The sequence below is a fragment of the Suncus etruscus genome, chromosome 15 (assembly GCF_024139225.1).
Source record: "Suncus etruscus isolate mSunEtr1 chromosome 15, mSunEtr1.pri.cur, whole genome shotgun sequence".
In the NCBI taxonomy this organism is placed as follows: domain Eukaryota; kingdom Metazoa; phylum Chordata; class Mammalia; order Eulipotyphla; family Soricidae; genus Suncus; species Suncus etruscus.
This window is the reverse complement of record NC_064862.1, coordinates 36,286,324-36,304,643: the sequence shown is the minus strand read 5'-3', so window position 1 is coordinate 36,304,643 and position 18,320 is coordinate 36,286,324. Positions and strand designations below refer to the sequence as shown.

Below are 18,320 nucleotides of genomic sequence, written 5' to 3'. Positions count from 1 at the left end.
ATATACCTCCCCAATATGGATTCATTGATTTCTAAAGTACAGAATACAAAAAAGAAAAAGGTAACTTTACAGTGAAGAAAAATAGTGGTAAAAAAATTGATAGTATGAAAGTTTTTAGATTACACCTTATTTTACCCAAAACAAGGATCATCCCTGGTTTCTTTGTATCTGTTTACAACTTGGTTTCACCCCAAACAAAGATCATCCCTGGTTTCTCTTGGATTTACCCAAAGCAAACCTTGGGTGGGACTAGCTCATATTAGCATAAACTATCTGTCCTTACTTCCCCACTGAGGGTGATCTCAATAGTAAATAAAAATGACAGTCTGGGGCCCGGAGAGATAGCACAGCGGTGTTTGCCTTGCAAGCAGCCGATCCAGGACCAAAGGTGGTTGGTTCAAATCCCGGTGTCCCATATGGTCCCCCATGCCTGCCAGGAGCTATTTCTGAGCAGACAGCCAGGAGTAACCCCTGAGCACTGCCGGGTGTGGCCCCAAAACAAAAACAAAAACAAAAATGACAGTCAGCTTGTTCTCAATATGCTAGATCGTAAAAAACAGGGACAATTTTAGAAATTAATAGACCAGAGAAGGCTGAGGCAGTAAAACAATGACTAAATGTAATGTGGCCTCCACTTCAGATGCTGAATCAAGAACTTAGTTAATAACAACCAAAAAATACCGAACAAAAAGAGGCACTGGAATTAATGCTGGAGTTTAATTAAAGGTTATTTACAGAAATTATTGGAGTAATTGTTAGGTTTAAACAAGGTAATGCAGTAATATATATTTTTAGACATTGCAAATATTTTCTCTAAATTTGTGAACATTTTATTATGACACTGGTATAGTCAGTTTATTTCCAGTTCTCTTCAAATGTAAAGAAAGAGGAACATTTAGACTTTGTGATCTAACCTCGATTCAATGAAAAACTGTTTAAGGAACAGCTTTTTAAAAATTGCTATAGATAAAAAAAATCACAATAGATGTTTTGGGATTCACTAAGGAAATTAGGGTATGTTAGGAACTTAATAAATACATTACTAAGAAAAAATGTGTGGCACATTTAAATGGTACTTAAATAAGGTAAAGTTAGAGCATTATATAAAAGATAAGAGTTCACAAACAAATGAGCCAGGCATTACTTCAAAAAGTTGTGAAGAGGGGCCGGGCGGTGGCGCTGGAGGTAAGGTGCCTGCCTTGCCTGCGCTAGCCTAGGTCAGACCGAGGTTCGATCCCCCGGCGTCCCATATGGTCCCCCAAGAAGCCAGGAGCAACTTCTGAGCGCATAGCCTGGAGTAACCCCTGAGCGTCACAGGGTGTGGCCCAAAAAAAGAGATAGCACAGTGGTGTTTGCCTTGCAAGCAGCTGATCCAGGACCAAAGGTGGTTGGTTCGAATCCCGGTGTCCCATATGGTCCCCCGTGCCTGCCAGGAGCTATTTCTGAGCAGACAGCCAGGAGTAACCCCTGAGCAACGCTGGGTGTGGCCCAAAAACCAAAAAAAAAAAAAAAAGTTGTGAAGAGTGATGAAACAGACTTAATAAAGACAAAAGAAAAGGAAATAATCAAAAGTCGTGTAGATAAAATAGGGAAGAAAATAAAACTATAAATATATAATAAATAAAACTATAAATATAAAATAAAATAATAAATATAAACAGTTTATACATAAAACTATAATTTTTTTTTAAAACTATAATTTTTAAAAAGATTTTAATAGAACAGACTTGGCACAACTGGGCAGAAATAAACAGTTCCGTAATGGGACAGACAGACTTTGTGAAGAACTTTATGAACAATTGGAAGTTGGATTATATATAATATCATTCACAAGCCACAAAATAATATTCTCTTAGGGTTTTTCTATCCATTCAAAACTAAGGGCCAAAGAGTGCAGGATGCTTTGCATGAGGCCTGTATTTCTCCCCACCCCACCAAATCAATTCCACACGTCCAAGAATGATCCTTGAGCAGAGATAGAGCCAGGTATACCAGAGCATAGAGCCAGGTATAAACCCTGAGTACTTTACTTCAGGCTGTGGTCCCAAACACCCTTTCCCTTCAAAAATTCTTAACTCTGGTTGAAACTTAATGCAAAACGGGGCAGATGATTTTGTTGTGGTCCCAGAATCACCATCAGGTGATGAGCATTAAGAGCCAATTGTATGCATAGAACTTTTATCTTTGGGGGCGGAGGACACACCAGGTGACCCTTAGCGGTTATTCCTGGCTATGCCTCAGAAATGGCTCCTTCTTTGGGGGACCTCTTGGCTTGGGGTCATATGGGACTCAGGGGAATCAAAACTTGGGCCAAGGCTAGAACTAGCAAAGCATCTAGATGCCTTAAGGCTTTTTTCTTTTTCTTTCTTCTTTTTCTCCTTTCTTCCTTCCTTCCTTCCTTCCTTCCTTCCTTCCTTCCTTCCTTCCTTCCTTCCTTCCTTCCTTTTTCCTTCCTCCTTCCATCCTTCCTTCCTCCTTCCTTCCTTCCTTCTCTCCCTTCCTTCTCTGTCTCTGTCTGTCTCTCTCTGTGTCTCTGTCTCTCTGTCTCTGTCTCTCTGTCTCTCTCTCTGTCTCTCTGTCTTCTTCCTTTCTTTTTTTGCTATACCCAGCCCTGCTCACTAGTAGTCAGAGATCATTTTTGGAGGACCATTTTGAGGGTGGGGGTGAGGTGGGAACAGTAGATTGAACCCTGATATGGCCTAGTTGTGGAAAACTCCCTACTTATTCATTTAACGCTCTGAAGCAAACGCCGAAAGCAAAGGCCTAATCCTGTGTGGATTAGGAAAAATCCCATGTAGGTGGGCTAGAGTTAGCCCCTGAGGGCCTGTCATCAGTAAGCAGCCCCGGCTCCGGAAGTCTGGCCAAGCCAACGACCGTTAGAAGTTCTAGAACCTTCTTCCCAATTCGCTTGTTTTCAAGACCAGCAGCCGTTTTCTCCGTTCGATTCCTCACCCCGCCCCTGCGCGGAAGTCTCCGCCAGGGGCGCCCGCGAGCGCGCCGGCTCTTCCGTCGCCGTCCAATCAGAAGGCGGCGCCGGGAGCACAGCCGACTTGGTGCACGCACCTGGCAGCCAATCAGGAGCTCTGCGGTAGCGCGAGGGGCGCGTCGGCGGAGGCGGGTGCGCGTGGGGCCCGAGGAGGCGTCTTGGCCTCGGGACGGAGGCGCGGTGTCGTCGCGGGACGCGAATGCCGGCGAGCGGACGACTTCGAGGGGGAAACCTCTGGGGGAGCCCGGGGTTGGCGCCCGACTTCGCGAACCGCGCCCGGCCTGGTAGTGTCCGAGCGGCCTCGGCCTCGGCGTCCGCTTTGGCCGCGCGGCCCCGCTGGGGAGGACCGGGTAAGGGGCCCGGGCGGACTTCGGAAGAGCCGTTTCGCGCAGGTCTCCGCGCATCGCAGCTCTGGCCACTGGAGGGGAACCGTAGGGGGACTGCTGCCGCCCCTCCCGCCCCCTCCCCGCATCCCGTCCCCTGCTGCGGACTCGAGGCCGCTGGGAGAAGGGGCCTGGCCTGGCCCCAATGGCTTCCCCACCCACCCCAAAACCATCCCTGCTCCCTCGCGCTGATTTCTTGGGGTACTTGTTGCAGGTAAATAGCTGGCCTGACCTGACCTCGGCCCCTACAGGTCTCTGAGGGATCTCTGTGTCTCCCCCTCCCTCTCAGGCTCTCTCTCTCCCATTTTATCTCTCCCCCTCCCTCTCTTTCCCCCTCTTTCCCTCTCCCCTTCAACCCCCCCCCCCATAGAGCTTACCTTGGCTCCTACAGGTCTCTGAGGGATCTCTCTCTCTCTCTCTCTCTCTCTCTCTCTCTCTCTCTCTCTCTCTCTCTCTCTCTCTCTCTCTCTCTCTCTCTCCCTCTCCCCCATTTTATCTCTCACCCTCTTTCTTTCCCCCCTCACTCCTTCCCCCCTCCTTTCCCTCTCCCCTTCATCCCCCCATATAGCTTACCTTGGCTCATACAGGTCTCTTGAGGGCTCTCTCTCTCTCCCTCCCATTTTATCCCACCCTCCCTCCCTTTCTTTCCCCCCTCACTCCTTCCCCCTCTTTTCCCTCTCCCCTTCATCCCTCCATATAGCTTACCTTGGCTCCTTCAGGTCTCTAAGGGATCTCTCTCTCCCCCTCCGTCTCAGACTCCCTCTCTCCCATTTTATCTCTCACCCTCCCTCCCTCTTTCCCCCCTCACTCTTTCCCTCTCCCTTTCACACCCCCCCCCCATATAGCTTACCTTACCTTGGCTCATACAGGTCTCTGAGGTTCTCTCTCTCCCTCCCATTTTATCTCCCACCCGCCCTCCCTTTCTTTCCCCCTCCTTTCCCTCTCCCCTTCATCCCCCCATATAGCTTACCTTGGCTCATACAGGTCTCTGAGTCTGTCTCTCTGTCTCTATCTCTCTCTGGCTCTGTCTCTCTCCCATTTTATCTACCACCCTCCCTCCTCTTTTCCCCTTCCCTCCCGCTCTTCCCCCTCCTTTCCCTATTTATCCTTCCCCTCCCTCCCCTCTATTCCATCCTCCCTCCTTCCTCTCTCCCTCTTCCCTTCTTTTTTCCCTCCTCTCTCTTCCTTCCTCCCTCTCCCCCTCTCTTCCTCCTCCCCTCTCCCTCATCTTCTCTTCCTTTCACCCTCTCTCCCTCACTTCACTTTTTGTAAACTCTTGTTTTTCAGGCCACGCTTGAGAACCAGTACCAAGGGTCATTCAGTTCTCTTTCCCTGGTTCAGTGTTAGATACTTGGTAAGTATTCAAATGGAAATATCTATAGGCATTGGGATAGAAACTATGTCTATAACATGTAAGCCTAATTATTTCTCTATATTATCTCAAGGATATGAATGTCTTCTGTCCAGAATATTCTCAGGTTCTTGGAAGTTGCTGTGCAGACCTGAGGTAAGACCCCCAAAAGAAGGTGTGTGTGTGTGGGATTCTTATAATGAGGGCCAGGGTTGCATCTTTTAATACATATAAACAATATTTGACTTTTCTTTTGTGCCCTTCTCTATGCTAAAACATCACTGTTTAGACTGAGTGATAATTGGATCTAAATATATTTGATAAATTCAGACCAGTCATTGATTTTGATGGAGAGTTCCCTAAATTGCTTCCTTAAAAAAGGGGAGCATGGGGCTGGCTTCTTTCATTACTCCCGAAAGAAAAAAATCACTCTAAATTTTAAGCTATGTTACTCTCTTTTTTTCACTATGAGGGTAAGATGTACTGAGACCATTCTGTAAGCCTTCAGGTAATGTATTAAAATGGTTCATAAAGGGTAAATGTGTTTTGGTAAAAATAACTACATGGGATTTGTTCATTTTTGTTTCCATTTCCTTAAGGAATTTATTTCATGAAGTAATTGATTTTGACCTAGATAGCTAGCCATCTGAATTAATTGTCTGCCAGTAATATTATTGGTCAATTCTTTACTTAGTGGTTTATGCATACAACATATGAGGGAAATGCACTGTATCTCACCTAACGCTGTATAAAATGGGATCTCAAAATTTAATAGTTTAAATTAATCTTCACCTCATTCTTTTTCTGTTTATTTTTGGGCTACATCATCAGTGCTTAAGACTCAGATTGGCTCAGGGACCATATAGGGTGCAAGACAAGCTCCTTATCACTGTACTGTCTCTTCTGCCCTCACTGTTTCTTAATGTCTGGAATCCAGGAATGGTTTGGTTTTATGGTTTTGGCTCAGAATCAAGAGATTACAGTCAGACTTTTATTTTATTTTGGGTTCACAACCAGCAGCACTCAGGGATTACTCCTGGCACTGTGTTCAGAAATTGCTCCTGGCAGGCATGGGGACCATATGGGATGCTGGAATTCGAACCACCATCCATCCTGGATCAACTCTATGCAAGGCAAACACCTTATTGCTGTGCTAATTCTCTGGCTCCCTTAAGTCAGACTTTCGATAGGTTTAGAAACCTCTGAAGACTTGACTTTTCTTGGCCTATTTTTAAACTCTCACTTGCCTGTTGGCAAGTTATCTTCACTCTAGGTCTTTTCATGGAACTGCTCATGTCATGGAATCTAAGTCCAGAGAGGATATATTCATAAAATAAAGTATTTTTCAGAAATTTTATGGCATAAGTTAAGCATTTTTGTTTGCTCGTTTGTGGATTTACCCAGCTGTGCCCAGGGCTTACTCCTGGCATGGGGCATAGGGCTCAGCGGACCATATGTGGTGCTGGGATCAAACCTAGTGGGCAGACAGCATGTAAGCAAGCACCTTACACTATATTGATGAAGAAAATAGAACCCTGATTCCTCTGAGGATCAAAGAAGCCCCTGTTCCCACTGCTTTTATCATGAACAGCCAAGCTGCTGGAGAAATGGAAGACTACCAGAAACAGACTTACTACTATGGGATATGCTCATATCAGCCTTGAAATAAACCCTTGCCTTGTGACTGAAGAATGGCTCTGAGTGTCCTTGAAATGATGCTGACTCTGCTTTCCAAGTAACATGCTTAGGAATGTCTCCTTCTGTACTCAAGCTTGTTTTCTCTCTGCAAATGCCTTCATCAGATATTCTATAAAGCTGAGCTTTCTCCTTAGGTCTGAGACCAGTCTTTGTTAGAGCATGAGCTTAACAAGCTCATAAGTTTTACAACCATGATCCTTACTCCTAAAACTTTTGTGAATGATTCTTGTTTTTTTTCCTCCCTGTATTATAGGACCAAACTCCCATAACAGTTCTATCTTCCAGCTTCACATAGCATTACTTACATTGTATTTATCAGTATGTGAAAGTACTATAGTAGAGTATTTAATACCAGGATGCAGGCTTCATTTGGAATTATTTTAGAGACTGACTACTATATACATGTAATGAATCCTCTATAATTTTTTAGATAATGCCCTATATTACAATAGATATATCTATTGTATATTATATCTATGTAATATCTATATTACAATAGATAAATTTGACTATAGGCCACACCCTTCTTGATGTTTCTCTGGCTTCAACAATTTTATTCGGTTTGTTTTATTCTTTAATATTTCCTTGTCCTTAATAATTTTTTCATAGTTACGTATATTTTCTGTATCCAGTCTTGTTCTCTTTTAAATCTAATCTCAGGGCCCTCAATGAATTCTATATAGCTTAATTCAACAGTCAATCTCAGTTGTTTGTTTTTTACCCGTTTGATCTGTTTTCTGAATTGTTTAGAATTGTTCATTTTGCTCCCTGAAAATAAAATTTCACTTGCATTCCAGAATAATCTCTATCCTACTGAATAGCTATAACTGTGCCTTTATTCATCTATTTTTTTTTTTTTTTTGGTTTTTTATTTCTTTGATTCTTGGGTGAAAAACCCAAGAACTTAGATCTAAGACATCAGCCTTATATTTTAAATCACACTACATACTGAAAATTGCAACATTTTTATACCTAGCCCAAATCTCTTTCTGAGGCTAATATTTAGCATCACTTTTTATCTTCCTTTTCCAGTTTTTGGGTCACACCATCCAGTCATTTAGGACTTAATTCTGGCTTTGTGTTCAGTGATCACTTTTGTCAGGGCTCATAGACTGACCATATGTGATATTGGGGGTTTAACTTTGGTTAGTAGTGTGCAAGGCAAGCACTTACTATCTCTCTGACCTCCAACATCACTTCTTATATGCCATCCTCTTCTTCACATCCAAAATCTAGTCCATGAACAAATGTTGTAGAACCTCAAGGATTTTGATGTAGAATTTGAATCCTTCAATTTTTCTACTTTCTCTGGCACTAATAAGTGCCTGAATAAACTACTAATAATAAGTTCATGTTTTTTCAGTAATCTCTTATCTGCTTCAGCATTATCCTGTAGTGTATATTTTAACACTTTACTCATCATACACAAATAGTAAAATTACTAGAGAGACTCTTATCTGCTTCAGCATTATCCTGTATATATTTCAACACTTTACGCATCATACACACATAGTAAAATTACTAGAGAGACTCACATCCATAACCCTGATTAGCACGTCACCACAAAACTATTCTTCCATTTCCAATTTATGTCTTTTCATTGGCTTGTGTAATTTCTTAAATGTGTTGAGCAAGCTACAGTTTGAAACTGTGTCTCAAACCCCATACATTCATAACCATGTTCATACAAATACCTAATTGTCTCTTATTTCCTGGCTATTTACTCTTTCAGTTTCTATCTAGCACTTACAACTATTTAAAATTATATATAAAATTATATGTAATAATGAAATTTCTGTTATATAAATATGGGGCCGGGCGGTGGCGCTAAAGGTAAGGTGCCTGCCTTGCCTGCGCTAGCCTAGGACGGACAGCAGTTCGATCCCCCGGCATCCCATATGGTCCCCCAAGCCAGGAGCAACTTCTGAGCACATAGCCAGGAGTAACCCCTGAGCCTTACCAGGTGTGGCCCAAAAACCAAAAAAAAAAAAAAATTATGTATTTTCTATAATTTTATTGCTTGTTTCATTCACACCAAAATGTAAATTATAAATGTTATACATCTAGTGTTTTGCATACAAAACCATCAATCTCATTTCTAAAATTGATTTTTTTAATAAACTGAGTGCCTTATAATGCTTTTACTTGCCTAATTGCCCTAGAGATAGAAACTTTAGTATAAAATTGCATCAAAATTGTTAATTGTTTTCTTTATAATTATAAGATAGTCATGTAGTTTGAGTATTTCATGTCTTTGTGTGATTTCGTACTCACCTTATAAAATGAGCTGGAGTGTTTTTTTTGGAAGAGTTAGTGAACAATTTCTATTCATTTTTCTTACTTGGTCTGGGGTTAAGCATCTGCTTGGATCAGCCCATTCAGTTTAGATACAAGCACCTGACATGGTCCCTCAATCATTTTTAGTATGCACTCCCCCGAATCTTAATCTTTGTTAGAAATTCATTAGGTAGGTGTCTCATCTTGTATTACAGGATATTTTTTTTTGATAATTTTTACTTCCTCTTTGTCTACTGATATGTTCCTCCCGAGTTAGGTTTTTTTTTTTTTTTTACACCAGTCAGAGCTCAGGTCCTTGGGCATGGGGGATCATATGAGATACTAAGGATTGAGCTTGGCTTGGCTACATGTAAGGAAAATGCCATACCCTTACTTATTGTTCCATCTAGTATTTTTCCATTTCACCTAAGTTATCTAATTTGTTGCCATAGAATTGTTTATAGCATAACCCTAATGTTTGCATGGTTGATGGTAATATTAGTGTGGAGGTAGGGCATTTACCTTGCATGCAGAAGGACCATGGTTCGAATCCCGGCATCCCATATGGTCCCCCAAGTCTGCCAGGATGAACCCCTGAGCGCTGCCGCGTGTGACCCCCCAAAAAATGTGTGGTGTGTGTGTGTGTGTTTGTATTAAGGTGAAGTTCATGTAAATCATTTTGTTATTTTACTTTTGCTGTTAAAAACCTTATCTCCAGGGGCTGGAGCAATGGCACAGCAGTAGGACATTTGCCTTTCATGCAGCTGTCCCACGACAGACCTCGGTTTGATTCTCGGTGTCCCATATGGTCCCCCCAGCCAGGACCAATTTCTAGAGCACGTAGCCAGGAGTAACCCCTGAGAATCACTGGGTGTAGCCCAAAAAAAAACCCCAAAACTATCTCCAGGGGCCGAGCAATGGCACAGTGGTAGGGCACTTGCCTTGCATGTGGCTAACTTAGGACGGACCGCGATTTGATCCCCTGGCATTTCATATGGGCCCTCAAGCCAGGAGTGATTTCTGAGTGCATAGCCAGGAGTAACCCCTGAGCATCAGTGAGTGTGGCCAAAAAAAAACAGAAAAAAAATCCATGTTCACCCATTAAGCAATTTTCTATTTCTCTTTCCCTGTTCCCCCCAACATCAACCTCTGTGTTTAGATTCTATAGCTTGATCATTTTGTATATTTGCTATAGATGAAATAATACAATACATGATTTATTAAAAAAATCTTTCACTCTTTTTTTCAGGTTTTATCTATGTTGATTTATTCCCTTAGTGGTTGTATAAGATTCTATTGAATGTATGTATTACAATTTGCTTATTCTTTCATCCATGGATGGACATTGAGTATTTTCCATTGCTAGGGTATTGTTTATTTATTACTGTTTTATTTTATTGTATTTTAAACAGACATGTGTAATACAGTTATATTTCATGTAATCTACTTATTTGGGTTCCTGTTTATTTCCTTTTGTATATTTACTTAGATGTGGACTTGTTTTTTTTTTTTTTTTTTTTTGGTTTTTGGGCCACACCCTATGACGCTCAGGGGTTACTCCTGGCTATGCGCTCAGAAGTTGCTCCTGGCTTCTTGGGGGACCATATGGGACGCCGGGGGATCGAACCTCGGTCCGTCCTAGGCTAGCGCAGGCAAGGCAGGCACCTTACCTCCAGCGCCACCGCCCGGCCCCCAGATGTGGACTTGTTGGGTCATGATAATTCTGTGTGAAGAATTGGCCAGAGCGATAACACAGCAGGTATGGTGCTTGATTTGCTCATGGCTGACCTGGGTTCTATCCATGGGAACCAAGATACTCTCCCAAGCACTACCCGGAGTAAGCTCTGAGCACTAATGAGATTGACCTAACTCTCAAATAATTAACAAGCTTTTCCCACAAAAATCAAAATTCTATATGCTTTAGTTTAATTTCTGGGCTTTGCTAATTGATTTTTACAATTTTTATGAATTTTTTTCTTTTGTTTTTAGGTCACACCCAGAAATATTGCCTGTTTTGGTAACCCCTGACACTGCACTCAGGAAGCACTCCTGGTAGGGCTTGCAGGATTATATGGGGTGGGTACTGTGAATTGCACCCGGGTGGTCATGTGCAAGTAAGGCACTCTACCTGCTGTACTATCTCTAGTCCTCACATTTACTCTCTTAAGAATACACTTTATGGGCCAGGAAGATAGCTAAAAAAGATGCAGTGTATGTTTGCATGCTGGAGACCCAGTTTCAATCCTTGGCACTGCATGTGTGTCCTGTCCCAATTCCCCACCAGTGACTTGCCATTAGTAGCTCTCAGAATCATAGGGCGTAACCAAAAAACTTAAAAAAAAATAGAGAAAATGCATTTTGATGGCTCTTTTACTTGAATAAATTTTTTTTTCTGTCCCTTAGCTCAACCTATCTAGCATTCTTTTTGTATTTTTTCCTAATTACTAGATAATTTCTTACTTTGATGAATATTTGCTGATTTAATTTTTTCTTTGATGAATATATTGTGTGCCAGGTCTGCCTGATTTCAAAGAAATCAGTTAATAAATCAAACAAAAACTAAACAAACTTACTCAATGGAAGGAATTATTCAGTGGAGGGAAAGAAAAGTAAATAGAATACATATTTTTTTTTTTTTTTTTTGGTTTTTGGGCCACACCCGGTGACACTCAGGGGTTACTCCTGGCTATGCGCTCAGAAGTTGCTCCTAGCTTGGGGGACCATATGGGACGCTGGGGGATCGAACCGCGGTCCGTCCTAGGCTAGCGCAGGCAAGGCAGGCACCTTACCTCTAGCGCCACCGCCCGGCCCCAGAATACATATTTTTTTTATCATAATGGAAGGTTATATTATGGGGTTAGGAAAAATAAGTCAGCTATAATATGATTGTTGGGCAGAAGAGTGTTGTGATGTTATTATATGGTCAGTGTAAGTCTTATAAAGTTTAGATATGGATTTGAAGGAGATAGAAATATGACCTATTAGAATATTTGTGAAAGGTTTTAAGGAGATATTATAAAGGAAGAGTTTAGCAAAGTAGCATTTGTTTGAAGTGAGCAAATGTTAGAATTACAGAAGAGGTTAGAGAGGTAGCAGAAGTAGAAATAATGGTCATCTGTGAATTCTTGATTTTTCTCTTAATCTAGTTCAAAAATAGTGATGCCTTTTGACAAAATTCAGTAGTGTTTTATTTTTGAAAAGTTTTTTTTTTTTTTTTTTTGGTTTTTGGATCACACCCGGCAGCACTTGGGGGTTACTCCTGGCTCTATGCTCAGAAATCGCCCCTGGCAGGCACAAGGGACCATATGGGATGTCAAGATTCAAATCATCATTTTGCATGAAAGGCAAACACCTTAACTCCATGCTATCTCTCCGGCCCTTATTTTTGAAAAGTTTTTGTTTTACTAGTTGCCCTATGATGAAAGCAAATGTTTCCTGCAGTTTGGTGAAATCAGAAGGCTTTCATTTTCCTTCAAAGGATTTGTTTTTAATGGGCATTAAATTATTTTTGTTTGTTTTTTGGGTCACACCTGGCAGGACTCAGGGATTACTACTCCTGGCTCTACACTCAGAAATCAATTTGCTCCTGGCAGGCTCAGGGGACCATACGGAATGCTGGGATTCGAACTACTGTCCATCTGCATGCAAGGCAAATGCCTTACTTCTATCCTGTCACTCCAGCCTCCTCATTAAATTCTGAGAGCTGATATGAGGGGTACTAGAGGAGTGGAGGGAGGAAGAAGTGTTGGGAAAATGACATGGATAGAAAGAATGAGTGAGTTGGAACAATTTGGAGGACCAGTGGTGTGCATTGAAAAGAGCTGAGTTAAGAAAGTGAGGATTTGTACCAGAGGACTCCAAGTGGCTTTATTGCAAGAAATTACTTACGAAGGACTTTCTGATGTTTGATAAAAATTAGTATGTGACTTTAACAAAGACATAGAAGAGTCGTTTTTTAATGCAGGAATAACATGGCAGGTGGTAAATTTATTATCTATGATTTTTCAGCTGTCTTTGTAATGAAACCTTTCCATTGGTTTTTCTCATAGCTCTTTGGATTATCTTTGGTGAATATATGAAGTGGTATTTACTATTTTCATCTTGACACATTGGTTTGATGGAAGTTTTAATGTAAACTGCTAAAAAGACAACCTAGATTACTTGGGTTTAAGCCCAGTCATGATACTGGAGTTTTTGTTGTTTAATGTTTTTATACAACAAGAATATAATTCAGTGCTGGGGTCAGATGAAGTAGAACATGAAGCAGTATATTTGATTATTAGATTGCAATTCCTAAAATTTTTTATTGAATTTTTAAGTGTTTTTAATTTTATTGCTCTTTATATTTCTGCTTAACACTCTATAGGCCTCAAGTTGAGTTGAAATTATCAATAGAGTGCATTCATAATTTGCTGGAATATACTAAGTACTTGACATTTCATCATACTATTTATTGAGTGTATAGGTATTCTTATTCTAGTCTTTAAATTTGATACTTTTCTACATTAATATTTATGAGGTTATATATGATTTAATATTCATACTTAATAAAATGCTTCTTCCAGTACTATAAAACAAGCTGTTATTGAATACTGGTGCTTTTTTGTTTGTTTGGGGTTATCCCTTTTGGTACTTATGGCTTATTCCTGGCTCTGCACTTAGTGATCACAGAGCCTTTCCTGCTATATTATTATCTCTAGCCCCTAATGCTCATGCTTTTAATAAAGTGCTTCTTAAGTCTAAGAAATAAGAATTTTTACCTTTAAGATACTGAACTGTGGGCCAGAAAGATAGTACAGTGGGTAGGAAGTTTACTTTGCATGTATCCCTCTGGGGTTCAATCCCTGGCACCGCATATGATTCCCTAAGCTACACTAGGAGTGGATTCCTGAGTGTAGAGGCAGAAGTAATCTCTCAGCACTGCTGGATGTGACCCAAAAACCAAAAGACTAAAGATACTGAAACATGTTGAAAATGTAAATATGCAAAAGAATATATAGCTATTATATGGCTGATAGAGAATTTCTGCTCAGTTTCATATTTAAGAGCTTCTGTTTTTAAATAGTATACAGTGGTACCTTAGTGAAAATACTGTTCTTGGGGCCGGGCGGTGGCGCTAAAGGTAAGGTGCCTGCCTTGCCTGCGCTTGGACGGACCACGGTTCGATCCCCCGGTGTCCCATATGGTCCCCCAAGCCAGGAGCAACTTCTGAGCACATAGCCAGGAGTAACCCCTGAGCGTTACTGGGTGTGGCCCAAAAACCAAAAAAAAAAAAAAAAAAATACTGTTCTTAGGTATGATTCTAATTGTTTTCTCTTTTAATAGAAAAGAATATCAATATAGATCAAAATGTCTACAGTCAACATTTTTTAAATTGGTTTATTTAACACTGGTTACAATGTTGTTCATAATAGTTTTTTTTTTTCAGTTACAATGTTATTTATGATTGAGGGTTTTTTTTTTTTTTTTTTTTTTTTGGTGTTTGGCCACACCCAGTAACTCTCAGGGGTTACTCCTGGCTATGTGCTCAGAAATCGCTCCTGGCTTGGGGAACCATATGGGACACCAGGGGATCAAACCGAGGTCCATCCTAGTCTAGCGCTGGCAAGGCAGACACCTTACCTCTAGTGCCGCTGTGCCGGCCCTATGATTGAGTTTTAATCATACCTTGTACAACAATAGTTTTGTTTTATGTACTATGTTTTTTTCATGACTGGTAATTTTTGTTTGTATGTTGAACATTGTGGATTTTATTTTTATCTTTACTTAAACATCATGATTACAAATATGACTATAGTTGGGTTTTAGTCACAAAAAAAAGCACCCCCCTCCATTAGTGCAACATTCCCACCATCAGTGCACCCTGTATCCTTCCACTCACATCCCCTGCCTGTATTCGAGACAGGCATTCTACTTCTCTCACTCATTAACATTGTCATGGTAGTTGTTAGTGTTCTAAATGCACTCACCCCTCCTTGAGGTGAGCTTCATATTGTAAGCCGGGCCTTCCTGCCCTCATCTCTTGGGATTAGTACAATAATGTCTTTATCTTTCTTAAAACCCATTGATAAATGAGACTTTTCTGTGTGTGTCTCTATCCCTCTGATTTATTTCACTCAGCATAATAGTTTCCATGTTCATCCATGTATAGGAAAATTTCATGACTTCATCTCTCCTAACGGTTGCATAAGATATATTCCATTGTGTAGGTGTACCACAGTTTCTTTAGCCATTCATCTGTTGAAGGACATCTTGGTTGTTTCCAGAGTCTGGTTATTGTAAATAGTACTGCGATGAATATAGGTGTATTTCATTTTCAATTTCCTAGGATATATCCCTAGGAGTGGTATAGCTGGAACATATGAGAACTCAATTTCCAGTTTTTTAAGGACTATCCATATGTTTTCCATAAAGGCTGGACTAGATGATATTTCCACCAACAGTGTAAATGAGAATTCCTTTTTTCCCACATCTCTGCCAGCACTTACTATTCTTGATCTTCGTGATGTGTGCCAGTCTCTGTGGTGTGAGATGGTGCCTCATTGTTTTGATTTGCATTTTCTGATAATTAGTGATGTGGAACATTTTTTCATGTGCCTTTTGGCCATTTGTATTTCTTCTTTGAGAAATTGTTCATTTCTTCTCCCCATTTGTTTTTTTTTTTGTTTGTTTGTTTGTTTTTGGTTTTTGGGTCACACCCAGTAACTCAGGGGTTACTCCTGGCTCTGTGCTCAGAAATTGCCCCTGGCAGGCACAGGAGACCATATGGGATGCCGGGATTCGAATTACCAACCTTCTGGATGTAAGGCAAACACTCAACCTCCATGCTATCTCTCTGGTCCCTTCTCCCCATTTTTTGATGGGGTTAGATTTTTTTTCTTGTTAAATTCTGTTAGTAACTTGTATATACTAGATATTAGCCCCTTGTCTGGTGGGTATTGGGTGAATAGTTTCTCCCAATCTGTGGGTGGCTTTTGTATCCTAGTAGACACTATTTCCTTTGAGGTACAGAAGTTTCATAGCTTAATATAGTCCCATCTGTTTATCTCTGTTTCAACTTGTGAAGTCAACAGATTTTTGATTAGGTATTCCAGTATAATTTTTCTCTTTGAGTTTCTTTATAATCTGCAAAAATAAGTGTTTTTATATAAGCTTATTTAGAATTTAGAATTTTGCAAGAAATAAATAAGGTAATGCTTTTTTTAATTTATTGATATCTACTGTTTTTGTGCTTAGGTGACAGTTTAGGTCAAGGAATCCCTGGAATTTGTGAACATACTCTTCAAGAATTAAAAGAAAATGGAACAACCATATATTATATCTGACGAAGAGGAACCAGAACCACAGAAGAGTGTAAAAACTACTTTTAAAAAAGTGGGAGATGAGGGTGCTGAATTGATCTTTGTTGGGGTGGAACATGCAAATGAAGATGCTGAGCTGATCTTTGTTGGAATGACTTCAAATTCAAAACCAGTTGTTTCAAAAATTTTAAATAGAGTCACCCCAGGTTCATCCTTAGGGAGAAAAAAATATGGTCACCCTAGAAGAAGAGATACGGCCCTAAAATTGAAACCTGTAAGTCATGTCAATTCAGCATCAGATGTAGAAGCTATTTCACCCCATTCTGTATCTGAATTAAGATCAGCAGATAGTCCTCTTATAGAGCCTTTGCCAAAGCCTAATTCTCAAAGTAATTTACAGCAAGTTGTGCCTAATAGTTCTTCAGAGTTACATTTGCCTCTGACTACATTTTCAAGTTCATTGCAGCATCCAGGAGCAGCACTTTCTGTAGGAGGTATGAATGAAAGTCCTCTTGTATCAAAGAGAATTTCCATCTCTGAAGCAAACTGTGAAAATCCCAAAAGACCTAAACTCAGTGATGGAATTGTAGGGGCACATTCTTCAGTTCTGTCCCCTTCAGGAATCGTCAGGTCCCCTTCAGCTGCTCAACAAAGCATACTCTCAAATGTTGATACCTCACTAAACCTAGTTCAGAATGGAGCTCCCCTTTTAATAGCTTTGCCAAAGGACAATATCTATTTTAAGCCCATAAGTGCTGTTAGGGAAAATAGACCAGCAAAAGCAGATGTTCTGAGTCTAGTAAGTGAAAATAAAACTGTTGATCCCAGCAAAGAAAAACTCGTGTTACTTCATGACTATTATTACGGACAGCATAAAGGAAACGAACAGCCAGAACCGAAGACATATACAGTCTTTAAATGCCTTAGGTGCTTGAAAGTGCTAAGAAATATTAAGTTTATGAATCACATGAAGCACCACTTAGAAATTGAGAAGCAGGGGGGTGACAGCTGGGAAAACAATACCACGTGTGAACACTGCCACCGGCAGTTTCCCACTGCCTTCCAGTTGCAATGCCACATTGAAAGTGTGCACTCTTCCCATGAGCCCTCTGCTGTATGTAAGATTTGTGAATTGTCATTCAAGTCAGATCAGATTCTCCTAGAACACATGAAGGACAATCATAAACCTGGTGAAATGCCTTATGTGTGCCAGGTTTGCAAGTATAGATCATCAGCCTTTGCTGAAGTGGAAACACATTTCAGAACATGCCATGCATATACTAAGAATTTGCTCTGTCCATATTGTCTCAAGATTTTCAAAACTGGAACACGATATATGTCTCATTTTAGAGGACACTGGGAAAATAATGTTCACCCATGTTCCAAATGCCGTCTGCAGTTTTTAACTTACAGGGAGAAAATAGAACACAAAACTCATTTCCATCAAATGTTTAAGAAGCCTAAACAACTAGAAGGATTGCCCCCTGAAACAAAAATTGTTATTCAGGTCTCACTAGGATCTCTTCAAGCAGCATCAGAAGAAGTAGCATCCATTACTGTGAGCACCTCTGATTTTGAACCATCACTCCCCAATCCTAAAAGTTTAATTTCAAAAAAGAAACGATTCTAGTTTAACCAATTATAAAGCAAACATTCACATTCATTGAAAAAGGCCTAAAAACAAATTTTACATTATTCACCAACATTATAGTGATATTACTAAATGTTTTGAAATTTTAATTTATTATAGTATTTGGCATTTTAGATTTAATTTTTGCCACACCCAGTGGTGTTTAGATTTCTGCTCCTGGCTCTGCTCTGTAGTTTTTCCCAGTTGTGCCTGGGAAATATTGTAGGACTAGAGATTGAATGGAGGCTTTTTGCATGTACTCATACACTCAGCTACTTGAGCTTTCACTCTGGTCCTTTAATTTATTTTAAAATGTATTACCTGGTGTATTTATGTAACACTTTTGGCTTAACACTTAAAAGGTGTGTATTAAGAAAGGAAAAAAGTGAAAGCCTTTTGCTTTAGTTTTTACTTGAGTTTTTATTTTAAATTTAAAAGCTTGTTTATATATGTAAAATTCTTTTTTTTTTTCCCTATTTATCTTCAACTTTTTCCATGCCTTGAAGAATTTAGTCAGATTGTAATGGTTTTGTGATGGTATGGTTCAGTTTGCTGCTAAACTCCCAGAAGTGCCTATTTTACTATCCAAAAATAATCTGATTCTGAAAGCATGGATGTGAAATTGTTGGCTGAGAAGCGCTGGCATAACCAAAAAGAGGGGAAGTTATTTAACGGAGAGCAAGAACTCCTTTTC

At 40.2% G+C, this 18,320-nt stretch overlaps 1 protein-coding gene across 2 annotated transcripts in view; it reads left to right on the top strand.

Moving 5' to 3' along the window:
* The first annotated feature begins 4,621 nt into the window (after positions 1 to 4,621).
* LOC126030744 (zinc finger protein 280B-like) overlaps positions 4,622 to 18,320 on the top strand; it is a 307,853-nt gene continuing 294,154 nt past the window's right edge. The window contains exons 1-4 of one of the 2 annotated variants that reach the window (XM_049788994.1): positions 4,622 to 4,723; positions 4,815 to 4,876; positions 10,685 to 10,771; positions 15,932 to 17,503. In XM_049788994.1, the coding sequence (XP_049644951.1) occupies positions 15,995 to 17,503 (1,509 nt within the window). In that variant the 5' untranslated portion in view covers positions 4,622 to 4,723; positions 4,815 to 4,876; positions 10,685 to 10,771; positions 15,932 to 15,994. The remainder of the gene's footprint in view (positions 4,724 to 4,814; positions 4,877 to 10,684; positions 10,772 to 15,931; positions 17,504 to 18,320) is intronic. The other variant, XM_049788996.1, reaches the window with a different exon arrangement.